The following is a 15,268-nucleotide window of genomic DNA, read 5'->3' on the forward strand; positions in this document are numbered from 1 at the left end:
AACAAACTTCTGCTGCACACATATTCATTTCTGAAACTATTCTCTCCTCTTTAGTATTTCGTGAAATATTGGTTAAAGTGATATTAATTTAAACTAAAGCATGGGAGAAGTTTAAAGGGGACATTTATTTTTGGTAGACTTTATAAGCTAAGCATGTGTGTTTTAAAGGAAACGCTTATTCAGAAGGTTGTCAAATAAATGTGGTTTAAAAAATATTATATCCTTTTCAAAAATGTAATTATGTCCTGGCAAAACAATGGATCGGAAAATGTATTATAAAACTGCATTAAATAATGTTTGAGTTTACATTTTCAAACAGAAAGAATACACAACATTTCCAATATTTCAAAATGTAGCCTAACATTAAATATTTATCAAATCATCATAGCAAAGGCTGCAGTAAACAGACACGAGGAGAACGTGCAAACAGGAAGAAGGCTCTGATCAGAGAAGACGGCAACGCCTTCCTCCTGCGAGGCATGTGAGGAAAAGCAAGGCAGCAAGAGATAGAGAGAGGGGCTTTGAAGAGGAAGGAATTAGACGAAAAGCAAGAAGAATGGATACAAGAAATGAAAATAAATAAGGACGTCAATAATAAGAATAAAGAAGTGTGGAAGGGGAAGAGGAGGAAGAGTAGAGAGTGAAACATAAAAGATACAGAAGATAAGAGGAAGGACGCAAAATAGAGATATGGACCAAGAAGATAGGCGAGTAAATTAATGTGTGTACGAAATAAAAGGAAAAAGAAAAAGGGTGGCAGGATGGAGAAGAAATATATATATATATATATATATATATATATATATATATATAGGGTGAGGAGGAGAAATGAGGGATAGCACATATGGATATTAGAAGAAGAAGGAATGAAAGAGAGCTGTCAAACAGAATTGAGAGGACGTGGCGATACGAGGTGAGGGGGAGAGGGATAAGATAAAAAGCCTTCCCTCTCCATTCCCTTTTAAAAAGGTGGAATGCAGGTTAAAGAGCACAGTAAGGGACAGAGAGAGGGGAGGTAAGAGGGAGGAAAGAGGGAGGAACTGGAAAGACTTCACAGCTGCAAACAGGGGAGTTGAAAGGCAGGTAACGTGGTAAAGAGGAAGGAACCAGGTGGATAGAAGATGAGGGAGACAAAAGAGTGAAAGGGTAGTGAGGCAAATTAGGGAAGATGAAGCTGAGCAGAAGGAAGGTGGGAGAGGAAAGAAGATGAAACACAAGATGAAGAACAATAAGGGGAAGGTGGAGAGGTACAGAAACAATGTTGAAAGAGACAAAGATAAAGAGAGTAATCAAATGAAGGATGGAAACGGTAAAGAGGCGGAAAGAAATAAGATATAGGCTGGATTAGGAAGGTTTAAGGGATTAAGGAAGGACATTGAAAGAGACAAAATATGGATGGTAGAAGAAATAAGAGAATCATCCTCCGTTCATGAAGGAAAGGGAGGGTGGGAGTAACAGAAAGGAGAAGAAGGGTAGACATGGAGGAAAGACATGAAAAGATAAGGAAGGGTGGGAGAGGGACGCACTTCCCAGCCATGTAGGAGAGGTACAGGGAAGGGAAGACGTTGAAAGAGAAAAAACGATTGATTGGGGATGGAGGAAGAATCATAAGATCAAAGGGAAAAGGAAAAAGATGGAGATGAAAAAGATTGGAGGGATGCAGGAGAGGTAGAAGAGAAGGATGGGGATAGGGAGAACAAATGAGCGCAGATGAAAAGGAGTAAATGGAAATGTGGATGGGAGAGAAGAGAGAGAGAGATAAGATGAAGAGCCGTCCCTCTCCATCCATTTAAAAAAGGTGAAGCAAAAGAGAGGTAGTGAATAGAGATAAATGCGAAGAAACTGAAGAACTATTTTGATGTTATAAAATAATTCACCTTTTCGCTTTTAAGTGGATGTAACCTCCAAACGCTGAACTCATGGTGCCACACTAAAGAAATGTATTGACTCTGTTGTTCCTTCTTATGAGTTATATTGACATAAACAGGCTGTATATAAGACCAGCAAATATCTTGAATTCAACACTTTAACGCATTTTTATCTGGAGGACTTTATTTTGTTTCTTTTCAAATTTCATGTTGAAGTTTGAATTTGCTGGGACATAATCCTCCAAGATATGTATCTATATTTGATGTTGTTTCATAAAAAAGCACAGATATATTTTGAGGTAGAGTAGAAATCCTTGAAAAAGTGAAAAAGTAGTATTCGTGATTTGCATCATGTCGAACAATAACCACAACAATGGTGTCATGAATAAATGATATTTTATTGTTGAATCAAAACATCTTTATTTTGTGTAGGTTCCGTGTCCATTATCCCTGTCAGTGACACTGCCCTGAAAGAGAAATTAAACCTTGTGTGAATAAATTAAAACTTTATTAGAACCAGCAGGTGGTTTTACAACTAACCACAGAAGAACAAATGAGAAAAACTTACAAGAAATCCTTTGGTGCTGTACATTTTGGCAAAGGGTGATTCCTCAGCACAAGCCAGAACACTGCAGTGTGTTTCCACGTGTGGGAACGCCTCCACCAGCTGCTGGAAGAAGATCATCGCAGCAAATATGTGCAAAAAGAGATTAGATGGTATATTCCTAAATGTAATAAAATCAAATAAAGCAAAGAGAAGAATATCACACATATGTATCCATAATACTTTCAAAAAAAACCATAATGAAGTATTTCATGTCTGACAAGTAGTGGAAGGAAGTAAATGGTTATCCTAAAATAAAGATCCTAAATTAAACATTATTCATTCACACGTGAATATTCGGACTTTCCCCCTGAGTTAAAATACATCCGAAACATAACAAACCTTCATATTATATTAAATGTAATTTAGCTGATGCTTCCATCCAAAACGACTTACATACACTTCAACATGTCGACATGACGATGGGAGCAATGTGGGGTTAAGTATCCTGCCCAAGGACACTTTGAAATGTTACTGCTGCTACTAAGTATTGAACGACTGACCCTTTGATTGGTAGACACCATCAATACACCTTATTAAAATGTAATGGGCATGTGAGAAAATGATAGGAGTAACTAATGCTGAGGAAACATGTTGGCAGCCATTATAAGAATGATAAATGCCTACATTGTCCAGCGTGTCCGGCAGGCTGTCCAGGTCCCTCTTCCCTCCGGGGCTCAGGCCGTAGGACCAGTGCTGACTGCCGCCCTGAGGCAGCGCTGCAGCCACGAGCAGCAGGCACAGTACCAACGTCTTTGGAGCCATTCTGAGGGGGAAAATATACATAATAGTTTACTTTTGGTATGGTTTTCATCCCTAATTAACACTCTTCAAATGTACAATATTAGCAGAATTGCTCACCTTCTGTCCTCTGATTTGTCTTGTCTGCTGTCCTTTGTGAATCCTGCTGCAGTTTTCCAAGGTTTATATAAGCCTGTGGCACTACAGGGGGTTCAAAAGTGGGATTCAAAAACACTTACCACTTACCTCTATTTATTACAAGATGACGCTTGGTGGTTTTTTTCCGCCCTCCACAAAAAAAGCACAACATGGGGTGACAATTTTCAGCTCTGGCTCAGGACGCACTTCGAGTGTACAAAACACTCTAAACTGACACAGTAAAGGATTACAAATCATGACCATTTTTTTCTTCTTCATAGCAGTTTATTTATAACAGTCATTCATGGAAATATATTTCCACGGTCAAGTGCAATAATCTTAGACAGGGAGACCTGTCTAAAACACAAACCAACCTCCGCCTCATGTTGCATTCAGTGAGATGTATTCAAAATAAATAATCATAGCTCTTCCTTGGATTTTCGAGCTGAAAATACACAATTTTATGATTGCCTTCATCGTTCATTCTCACAGGCTGGGTACCTACAATTAGACTGAGTGAATAGTATTGCATCAGAGCAGCTTTGAGCTACAGGTAGAGAAACTTCACCAGTCAGAGACGAGTAGAGTCTTCACACATGCAAACAGAAAGAACTGACAAAACCTGCTTACCATACAATAACAATTTCAGAAGTTTTGGAAACACTGGATTTGATTTACATAAGATTACAAGCACCAAACATTTTTGGTGAGAAGGTATACAAGTTAACATGTAGTTGTGCAAATAAGTTCGAAGCATGATTAAGTGATATACATCGATACATGGAGCATGTTTGGGGGCAAACCCACTTTAACAACATGTGAAAATGGCTTTTTCTTTTAAAGCATAGCATTTTTTTTTTTTCAAATGGAGACTAAAATATAATGAATGTCATACATGCATATTACAATAAGCAGTGCCACAGTCGAATGCATGCAATTGTGGATCACTTGCACACCAGATTAAAAAAAGAGGTAGATTCACAAACAAGGGAAAGCTTTTTTTTTTTAAGAACACAATATTTTAAAGTCAGAAAGGAGAAACCTCACAGCTGTAACATCATGTATTGCATAACCAAGCTGTGTTTTAAACTAGCCTGTCGCATAGTTTCATGGTGTGCTAACAGCACTTTTAGCCTTCTAGACTGTGCTATCCTTATGGCTTTGGCTTGCATTGCTTCCTTTATTTATGTTGAATCCAGCAAACGTAAGTTAAAGAAGATTATATAACGCCACAGTTATTGGTAAGTGCCATTTTCTGTTTCTGCTACAGCAGCACAGAGAAGCTCAGCTCTGAACTTCCCTACTCACAAATGATCTGACTTTAACTCCCATTAACACGTCAAGTAAGATGAAGTGAATATAAATGATGAAGAACATTAAATTAGTATAGTTCATTGGATTGCATCCAGACACATCTACGTACACGAGGAACATTATTTGGTTTTGGTGATATACGCAGCTGAACATTTAAAACGTCCTACCATACAAACATACAGACAACCCTGAATAATTCTAGTGCAAGATATTTAAAGCTAACTTAATAAAGGTGGAATGCTAGGGATGTGCATACAACTACCTGCTTTACAGACAGGTAAAGAGAGATTGGAAGTAGAGGAATATACTGAAGGAGAGAGTATTAAAGAAGCCAGCTGCGGCCCCCCCACTGACACTGGTGTGTGCAGAGTTATCTGACACTCTGGGACATGTGCAGAGGGGTCAGCATCTCCTCGAAAATGGCCCCTTTCACATTGGACCCTCTCAGGTTGGCTTCTTGGAGATCGCAGCCAGACAAGTCACAGTTCTGCAAAAAAGGCAGCAGAGACTTAAGTGTAAAACAGGAGGATTAAATGCATTGATTACATATATTTTTATATATCAACAAATGAAATTATAATTATTTGTTTTGCTTATTATGTTAGAACCTCTGTTGTCAGCTTTGGATGTCTTTTTGCTAAAAGTGTTTTGTTTTTCTGATGTTAGTTTCTGTGTCTTGTAATTGCACTGATCAAAAGTAGCTCTCCTGACTTTGCTGTGTTCTCTACGATGACAACGAGATTTATTTTATCCTAATAAGTCCAGTGAAAACCCCAAAAGATTCCTTGAGAGTCATAGAAAAGTAAGAAAACAACAAAATTAGCAATTCTTCTCTAAAATATGTAAGCTTCTAAAGGCTGACCCTTATAATGTATGGTTAAGGTTATGTTATACAAGAGAGGGAAGCCTCCTGACTTGATATATTAATTGATAATCACATAAGAACTACAAGTTCAAAAAGCTAGTCCTCTACTTTGAGCACAAGGCAAAGTCCACTCGAAAACGTGCTTATTTTACAATCTGGCCAAATCTAATTGAAATCTCCAGTAGGGACACTTTGATCTATTTGTGAAACCAGTGTCAAACATAAACAACCAAATGCAGGAAGACCATTACATTGCAATAACGATAAAGAAGATTGAATTTGTTGTACTCATCAGACTCATTCTGTGTTCTCCTATTTGGCCCTAGAAAGTTGTAGTAAATCACATTGTCACTTGCCAGCTGAGCCAACATGTTTCAGAGATAATCCCGTCGGACGGCCCTGACTCACCTCCAGATCGGTCCCTGCTAAAGTGGCTCCCCGCAGGTTGCAGTTCTTCAGCGTTGCATTTTTCAGAGTGGCCACACGCAGGTTGACGCCGGTCATTTGGCTTCCTTCCAAGTCAACTCCTTTAAGGTTAGCACCTGGTCACAAAAACATTGGGTTAAAACACGACTTTAAAACTGCCTCTTCTTAACCAAGAGTTGTGATGGATTACCTTCCAGGTTGGCCTTCAGTCCCGATGGATCTTCAAAGTTGCATCCTTTGAGAGACGCTCCCTCGGCGTTGGAACAGAGCATCTTCACCCCTTGTAAGTTGGCACCCTTCAAAAGACAAAGATCAGAAGTACTCATAATGTTCTATTAGAGCACACATTGAGAAACACCCCTACAAGGAATGCATGTAAACTTACTAGAGCTGTCCTTTAAGTCCTTTTGTTATCCTTTCAAATACGGAGATGTTATGCTTTTCTGTTTTATTTCATAATCAACTGAGTGTCTTTAGGTTTTTGACTAATAAATAAAGACTTTTAAAGAAAACATTTAGGAAATCATCCGTAGATAAATCATTGTGAGTATTGCTTTTTTGGGGTGAATGTGAGTAGGTGTGAGCCATTGGCAAACATGTTTAAGAACACAGGGGCCCTTCCTCCACACAATTGAGGGGGCAGGAGGTGTAAAATGGAGAAAAAAGCTGTCCATTGTTCACCAGCCAACAAATAAAAATATCACAAGAATGACACGCAACCCTCACAGTAACGTTCACTTCCCCAGTGAGATTTTTGAGAGGTTTATACTGCATGTGGATCATTTATTGCATTCAAGAAAAAAGGTTTTCAGGCTTACGTCCAGGTTGGCTCCAGACAGATCGGCCCGCTCCAGGTTGGCGCAGCACAGGTTGGCATGTGTCAGATTGCAGCGGCTCAGATTAGCCATCTTGAAATTGATGTAGCGTAAATCCAGTCGGGACAGATCCGCTCCACTGAAGTTAAGACCCTAAAGACAGCGAGATTAAAGGTGTCAAATATTATCTGGATATGGGAAAATGATGGGGGTCATTGGGGTTTGGCAATATGATGCTATATATATATATATATATATAACAAAGATAAACATTTTACCATCAAGATTCTGCATTACTGTTCCTATCAGATATAAAAGAACTCTGGTTATGGTTACCAGATACTTTTTCAAAAGTATTTTATCCTCTTTTTGAAATGAAAGATGAACAAAACCTGCAGATTTTATTTTCCTTTAGTTTGCTCGAAAATACAAATGTGTTTGTTTCTTATATTGTGCCGAATTAAGCCATTATTAGTAGTTTGTATGTGTTTGCACATGTTAACCTTTAAACCTTTAGTCCTTAAAATTAAGGAATCCTAAAGCTTTGAGGTTTTCTTTTCAAACACAAATCTTGCCTCGTGATGCAAACAAAAGAGGAAAATAATCCAATGTGATGAAGTACGGTTTGGTTATTTATAGACCATTAATTAATTGGATTAATAGAACAAATACTACTTTTATAATATATACCGTTCAGGTGCAAAATGACATATATCACAAGATTTTGGCCATATAGCCCATTTTAACTTGGCTGTACCTGACAGCGGAGCTCTGACTTGGTGGGAGTTGCCAGAAGAAAACGAACAAACTCCTTGCGGGAAATGGGAGAGTGGTCCTCAGCTGGCTGAGTGTTCTGATTTGAAAGTAAGGTGAGAAGTCACAATGCGTTGATGGGAGATTTATCACATTAAAACAATTCACTTTGCACGCTTCAAATAACCTTGATTGCTGCTTCCAGCTGTTCAGTAAGCTGCTCAATTCCAAAGAACCGAGCTTCCTCGAGGACACCTGGAAGACAAATATTATGAGAAGATTTCATTTTAAACGCATCCTCAGAGGGATTGAAATGGCAGACTTATTTAGTGTTCATCAGAAAAGCTTACCTCGTATATTTATGCCTTCATTGATAATGAGCTGACCATGTCTCAGGTAATTGAGAATTGGCTCAAAGTATTCAGGGCTTCGGTCGATTAGGTACGCTCCATGCTCATCCTGCTTGTTCCCCCACACATCTGGAGCAAACACAGAGGTTACAAAACATATTCAGAGAGGCTGCCTCATATAAAACTAAAGGAAATGTCTAAAGGCTTGTCAGCTCACCTTTCTCTCGAAACATGTGAGCTAGCATACTCTCTGGCTCCTTGCTGACCAAGGTGCTCCTGAACACAAAACAGAGACACATTTAGGAAAGAAGAAAATGAATGCAAATGTAGCTGGAACAAAAGAAAACATACACTGTGGTATAGAAGAAATCACAAGTATTTTATAATGTTTTTAAGACTTGGGAAAACATCAGATACCTGGTGGTGGTGAAGGGACGACCACCAATATTAAGGGTCAGCCAATCAGTGTGTGCTCCGTGCTGATCAGCTGTAACCTTGGCCTCATGCTGAGGGTCTGTGATACAAAAAAAGATAAGAAGTCTAAGTGTCTGACACCATATTCACACTTAAACACATAGTAGATGAGACTGCAGCCATGGGTGGATTACTGATAAGCCGATTGGGCAAGGGCACAAGGGTCTAAAGTGACATATAAAGTGTCTTAAAAAGTGTATAAAAAAAGGGGAAACACACACATAGACGCTAACAACTCGGAGATACTCCTGACTACAAAGAGATACAACATTACTACAAATGGGCTCCAAACAACTACAAAAGAGACTTTTTTAAACAAATGTTCTATCTTAGGTGCCTTTGCATGATGCTCTGTGGAGAAGTTTTATAGATCTGTCAACTAAATCATCTAATTTATCAGTCAAAAACAAATTGTACTGGTGTAGTTGGACGACAAAAACAAAAGTCTTGGTCAACAAAAGAGAGAAGAAAATAAACACAAAACAGCTACAAAGAGAAGCAAAAGGAGGCTGCACATTTATAAAGTCCAGCTCCTATTAGTGATGTGTCGGTCGCGAACGAGCCGATTCTTTTGAACGGCTCTTTGGTACGAACGAGGGGAACCGAGTCGTACTTGGTGAGAGCCGTTCTTGTTATCGTTCAATCGTTGGTCCGCACTCACTGCCTGCCAAAATCCACTCGCCTTTTAAAAAGCTTGATTTTGTCCCCCAAAACGTATTCTGTGAAGACCCCCCCCCTACTCTGATTGGTAGGTTTCAGCACGAGGAGTGAGGTGGGATGGAAAATGAGCCAAACGCGAAAACGCACTTCAACCAAAACCCAGGCAGTGATAAAGCACACCATTTGTAAAGGCAAAATATCCTTTAAAGCAGGGTCAACAAATAATCTCCATCGCCACTTAAAAACACAGTATCTAATATTAAGAGTTGCGTGAATTTCATTCAAGTCAAGGCAACTTTATTTACTTAACACATACAGAGGTAAATTCAAAGTACATTCACTGACATGAATGACATGGATATGGCGCCACCTTGTGTCATGTTTACAATGCAGATTATTGACATTAGGTCTGGCAACACAGTCAATCATTATCCTGGTGATTATTTCGCAGATAAACCTAGTAACCCCGCCCCCTTTAAAAAAACGGCTCTTTTGAACGGCTCTTTGAAAGGAACGGAGCCATAAAATCCGGCTCCCTTCAAAGAGCCATAATTCCCATCACTAGCTCCTATGTAGAAGAGTTGGTGGGGACTTTTACATGTCTTGCCTGCAGCAGACATTTCACAACACTCACCAATAAATGGATCTCCTTCTGAGACATACAATACTTCGTCATCTCTGTTGGAAAACACAGACACAGATTAGGCTTGCAGGCTCACAATGCGCTCAGATACATGTGTTTTATCATTATGGTGTTAGCTTACCTTATAAGGGCAATGTCATCTATGAGACCACCCTTTCCATTGTATAAAGACACAGCTTTGATTCCTAATTTATTGCTTGCTACGGATAGTAAATCTGACAAGGTCCCGTATACAGCTACAACCTGAAACAACAGCAGTGCTAGGGATTACAGTCTGAAAAGGGTCACTCGTACTTAATACCAGACATCTTGGTTTAGATCACATTTATTTAAGTGTTGTAAAATGACAAGCCGTTTACAATGACTGTATATGAACATGTTATTACATATGTACAGATATAGATACTATAAAACTATATTTAACGTACACTAGTTATAATTAAACACGTATGTTCAGTGGAAAAAGCCAGTCATTCTGCGGCCCAGATCTTAAACTAAACAGCCCCAGAGTTGTTTTTACAAACCTTGCCATTTTTAGATGTCCCGTTAACAAACAGGGTAACTCTTCTCATGCTTTAGGCGCTTTGGTATTTAGTGCTTTGTTATAATTTAAATGATAATGTGGCGTTTGCCAGCTAACACTCGGTTGACTCAAGCTTACTGGCTAGCTAGCTGCATCAGACAACAACACGAGACACAAGAGGCGTTCAGGAACTGTCGGAAAACATCTGTACGTACAATCCTTCCAACTTCAAGAACGCATAAAAGCAAGGGTAGACCAGTGGTGGAAAGTAACTCAGTACATTTACTCAAGTACTGTACTTCAGTAAACATTTATTTGAGGTACGTGTACTTTACCCGAGTATTTTGATTTTATACTTCTTCCAACTTACTTTCTCCTCTACTACAATTTGGTGTGGTATATACTTTTGACTCCACTACAATTATGTTACACACTTATTTACTAGTTACTTTATAAATTCAGATTTGACACATGATACTTAGGAAACACGTTAAAAATATCATTATTTGGTATACATTAAAGCACCCAACATTATATTTTATTAACTAAAACCACGAGTGGGTTAATATAAAATTAATTGGCAGACATTTTGTTAAAAAAGCAATTATTTTAGATAATTACATTAGAATATAATCAATTAAATAATCAATTTATTTATAGTGTTGTTTTTGGTGATAATAATTGTTTTTTTAAAGATCCTTTAAATGTGATAGTTCGCTTTTCATAAGCAATACGCAGCCACAAAAAAAGTAATGAGTCTCAGTTTAACAAAAAACGACAAATCTAAAAGCATCTGAAGGGGTCTTTCTTAATACGGACCTGTGATTGGTCCGAGCCTTCACACGTAGGTGCGCTTGTTTTATTTATCGGGTGGTCTGGTGGTGCAAACGTTTTGCCATCCTGCAGTTTTGTTTACCAAAGAAAATTCTTATTGGAGTAGTTTCGACCTGTATCTGAATTATAATGCAACATATATTCTGTATATATGGTCATACGGTTAAACAGTCATTTATTTGTTAGGCTTGTGTGCTTTGAAGCTAAGCCTGTTGGTGGTGGTAATGTACCACCAAGTTGTCGACCACCAAAGATAGAAGAAGAAAACACGGAAGTGTCAAACAGCATCATGGAGATGCATGATTGTAGCTCAAAAACAAGTCTTTAGCTTTTGTTTTGAAAGTGCATGTAACTATTTTGTTATGCACAATGGCGACTGACAGACCACAATGTTCGTGTTGCACTAATCCAGTCTCCTCTCCCAGTGTTTACCAGACGCTGAGTGAAATGGATTTTGAGCGAGGTTTGCATTCACCTGTCATAAACCATAGTCTAATAGAGTTCTGAAAATACATAACATGTATTAAATGATTTGTTTTCACCTTGGCAATAGTTTTCTGGAAGTACAGTGCTGTGTGTCATTCTTCTATGCAGGTATCTGGTCTGCTGCTATGGATGGGGACTTGGAGAGGGTCAAGTCTTTGACCCAGAAGGGCACAGACTCTAACCTGAGAGACTCTACTGGTTACACAGCTCTGGTGAGTTCTCTGGGAATATGTTTGTGTGCAGCATCAAGTGTTTTAATCCATCTAAAATTATTGTATCATTTGTTGTGGGTTTTATCTCAGCACTATGCAAGTCGCAGTGGTCATCACGCTGTCTGCAAGTTTCTTCTTGAGAGTGGTGCTTGTGCATCTCCCCAGACACCAGGCGGTGCCACGCCACTCCATCGATCAGCTTACTGCGGTCATCTGGATGTGGTCAGACTCCTGCTGCAGCACCGAGCAGACCCAATGCTCTGCGATGACGACGGTTCTTCTCCTCTACATAAGGTACAGAAGTACCAGTATAAAATAAACTGCACCACCAAATAAACATCTGCTCAAAGATTGTATGTCAACCCTTTAAAAAACTCCATGACTCAATCTACCATAGTAACATATAGGCTTTCCAACAACATTGTCTCTAACCCCAACCACATGCCTGTATTTGTTAATGCTTGAGCAGGCTGCAGAACGAGGTCATGAAGAGGTGTGTCTGCTGCTGATGGAGAGCTGTGCAGCGCTCTGCAGCCAGGCGAACAACAGGCTGCTGCTTCCCTTCCAGCTGGCACCCCAGGGAGACCTGCAGGAGCTCCTGAAGCCACCTCGGTGACCACAGACACACTGCATCTGCAGACATGCCGAGAAACAATGACTTAAGCTCAAAACATGCTAGGTGAGGTCAGGATTACACTCATCTTCACCTGGAACGACAGAGTTGTGGATGAAACAAGACATTTAAGGACATTATCTTGGGCTGGGAAACACTGAACGACCACCATTCTTTTCCCCACCATTTTCGGACTTATTTTCTTGAAGATATCTTTTTGACATTGTTATACTTTAATTAGATAGAAGGACAGATGGACAAGAAAGGGAAAGAATACTGGGACAACATTAAAAATGATTCATCAATGAATATAATCTTTAGTTTCAGCCCTTTTTTCCTCCCTTATACATCAGCAAAGAGCCGCTGAACAAAACTGGGAGGATACAACATTATATTGCCAGCTTCATACCATAAGTAACCTGATTTGGATTTCTAGTTTACATTGATGCAGTAATTACACCTCCTAAGCCATATAAACTTGTACAAAAAACAACACCACTGTCCTGCATCTGTTACTGCTCCACTCTTATCAGGCTGTCGTCAAATTCATAATAATTCTGTATCAGACATCAGCGTTTGCATTATTGACTGTTTTCTCTGAACATATGTCAGGTTTATGTTGTATTAAAACCGGAGGCCAACATCTGGGTTATTTTGTTAAACTATGTCGGACATTTTGTTATTTGTGGCAACAGGGGGAGCTATTGCCCTAAAAAACAAATGGGTTTTTTTCCAGCCCACCATGTGAATTAGCTGGCAGCTCACACACAGTGACCTCATTCGATCCTCACAACACACTGTTGGAAAACTAATCGAGGTGACTGTAAGATAGAGAGAAAAGTTAGTAGATAGGACATCATAGATGGACACCCCTGATCTGCCTGTACAGTAAACATGTACTGTGTGTCACATACCACACTCTGGTATCTATTCTGTATTAATGGAGTTTCCAAGTGAACACAACAGCAGACTTTTTTTTTTTAAACTGCCAATAATGCCAGGTTTTTCACACATCAGTGATATCATTAGTCATACGAGGATCATTGCACAACACAAGGCTGTGCAACATAATGCACTTATAGTCACATTTTGCTACAGATGAAAAACCAAAAAGGCATTAAACTATTTTTTTATGGCATCTTTTCTAATTTGTTATGGAGTGTAGAAGAGTCCTGCTCTGTCTACATATTTTTGCTCCTGGCTTGTTGCTAGCAAAATGTCTCAGCTGCTATTACTGTAACTAGTTTTAAGTCTCTTTGTAAAAGCAAATATTTTGAACCCATTGCCACTGGTGTAAATCTTTTACACTTTTAATCTCTGAGAGCAGATGTTGATGGTTGAGTTTTTTTTTGTTAGTGTGGGGGAACTTCTGAAGCAATAGGAGTCAGGACTCAGAGAGACAGAGGAGAGCTGGAGCTTTGATGGCAAACACTGACTGTTTATTTGGAGCTTCGGCCGGAGAATTCACAAGACATGTCAAAGGGCCACGAGTTGACCACACGGTTGAGATGCCACAATCAATTCTGAAGAACTCTTCTGTAGTTCGAGGTTTTAACTAGTTCGGAGTGTAATAATCAACATTCTTTATCAGCGAGACTAAACAAATATGGACCCTGAATCTAACTAGAGCTGTCGTCCATAGAAAATAATGTGCGCCAGGAAACCTACGTTCCTAAAAAGAAGGGCTTCTAGATGTCCTTGAACAATCAACTATCTCATGTCAGCTTGTGCTCGGTCATAAACTGGCAACAACAATGTGCCCAAGCTGCCCTTCCTTAAGAGAGATAGCAGCAATACCCAAGGCCGTAGACCTATGCCATGGGAAAGGAGACAGTGAAAAGAGGAAAATTATGAACTGTGTCAAAGGTTGAATACCTAAGCAAATTATTCCCCAACATTTCCTCTCTTTTTATCAATTTTGATTAAATAATTATTCTAATAATAATTTGTTCAATACTTAAATCAATGAGAATCTTCAGATTTGAGTGTGAACTTACACAACATCAATTACATCAATAACAATCACGTTAATAACAACATAAGATTGAAACATTCAATCATAATGATTGAGACAGCCAATCATAATAGAAAAATCATCTCCCGTCAGTGTGTGGAGCATCTTTTGTCAAAAGCATAATAATGAACACATGTAAAATCACAGATACATAATAGCAAAAACATTTATTTTAAACTAATATGATTTAACATTGAACCATTAGTTAATCTCCTTTATTAAAGGGGACCTATCATGCAAAATACACTTTTGTACGTCTTTTATACATGAATATGTGTCCCCGGTGTTCCAGGGAACTCACCAAGTGTCAGAAAACACAACCCTCTCTATAAAAGTATAAATATGCCTTATATCGGTATGGTCCTATACTATATTATTCAAATATAGCATGATAGGTCCACTTTAAACTATAAAATCAAAACCAGCTTGCAGCTTAAAGATTTACTTCAAGGCAATCACTAGTCAAAAGCATTTAAAAGGGATCCAGTTAAGGTATACAATCAGGATCATAAGAGATCCAGTTAAGGTATAACATTCTTAGTGGTGATTTGATCAATCTGTAATCTGCCAAACTGCAGTGTCTTCAATTTAGGATTACATTTACGTTTACTTCATTACGCTTTAGTCAAGAGTAAGGCACTTTAGTCTTAGTAAAATCAATACATTCATTTTAGTCAAGTACATTGTTCAAAGTCTGAAAAGGAAAAGTCAGACATTTGTAGTATATTGTAACAATCTGAAAAGGAAAAGTTAGGCAAATATTCAAAGACTTTTGTAAAAACCTGGAAAGGAAGAAACATTCCTAAAACTTTAATTCATACATTTGTAAATGCTACAACTGATCTGTACCAAATTAACTCAATTAATTATTCTTATTAGCCATACTTACCTGAAAATCGACTTATGGTACTTGGAAAGGGTTCTTCTGTGTTTAT

General features: G+C 38.6%; 3 protein-coding genes across 5 annotated transcripts; 1 reads left to right on the top strand and 2 right to left on the bottom strand.

The window, feature by feature from the left end:
- Window positions 1-2,247: 2,247 nt before the first annotated feature.
- LOC117472896 (progonadoliberin-1-like) lies at window positions 2,248-3,527 on the bottom strand. Of its 2 annotated transcripts, none has more exons than XM_034118334.1 (4): window positions 3,334-3,527; window positions 3,100-3,238; window positions 2,437-2,538; window positions 2,248-2,335 (listed from the first exon to the last, which is right to left on the bottom strand). In XM_034118334.1, the coding sequence occupies exons 2-4, from the start codon at window positions 3,235-3,237 to the stop codon at window positions 2,288-2,290; spliced, it is 288 nt and encodes a 95-aa protein (XP_033974225.1). In that variant the 5' UTR covers window position 3,238; window positions 3,334-3,527; the 3' UTR covers window positions 2,248-2,287. The 2 variants fall into 2 exon arrangements, with proteins under 2 accessions (XP_033974225.1, XP_033974226.1); XM_034118335.1 differs by having other exon boundaries at window positions 2,437-2,535; window positions 3,334-3,355.
- Window positions 3,528-3,622: 95 nt separating this feature from the next.
- kctd9a (potassium channel tetramerization domain containing 9a) lies at window positions 3,623-10,359 on the bottom strand. Its single transcript, XM_034118333.1, has 12 exons — window positions 10,176-10,359; window positions 9,773-9,894; window positions 9,643-9,686; window positions 8,292-8,388; window positions 8,092-8,150; window positions 7,875-8,003; window positions 7,712-7,779; window positions 7,529-7,624; window positions 6,775-6,924; window positions 6,147-6,252; window positions 5,939-6,072; window positions 3,623-5,152 (listed from the first exon to the last, which is right to left on the bottom strand). The coding sequence occupies exons 1-12, from the start codon at window positions 10,221-10,223 to the stop codon at window positions 5,036-5,038; spliced, it is 1,170 nt and encodes a 389-aa protein (XP_033974224.1). The 5' UTR covers window positions 10,224-10,359; the 3' UTR covers window positions 3,623-5,035.
- A 686-nt stretch (window positions 10,360-11,045) lies between these two features.
- ankrd39 (ankyrin repeat domain 39) lies at window positions 11,046-12,984 on the top strand. Of its 2 annotated transcripts, XM_034118297.1 has the most exons (4): window positions 11,046-11,471; window positions 11,603-11,706; window positions 11,797-12,000; window positions 12,176-12,984. In XM_034118297.1, the coding sequence occupies exons 1-4, from the start codon at window positions 11,378-11,380 to the stop codon at window positions 12,320-12,322; spliced, it is 549 nt and encodes a 182-aa protein (XP_033974188.1). In that variant the 5' UTR covers window positions 11,046-11,377; the 3' UTR covers window positions 12,323-12,984. The 2 variants fall into 2 exon arrangements, with proteins under 2 accessions (XP_033974188.1, XP_033974187.1); XM_034118296.1 differs by having other exon boundaries at window positions 11,603-12,000.
- Window positions 12,985-15,268: the final 2,284 nt, after the last annotated feature.

This window comes from Trematomus bernacchii, unplaced genomic scaffold (assembly GCF_902827165.1).
Source record: "Trematomus bernacchii unplaced genomic scaffold, fTreBer1.1, whole genome shotgun sequence".
Lineage (NCBI taxonomy): Eukaryota > Metazoa > Chordata > Actinopteri > Perciformes > Nototheniidae > Trematomus > Trematomus bernacchii.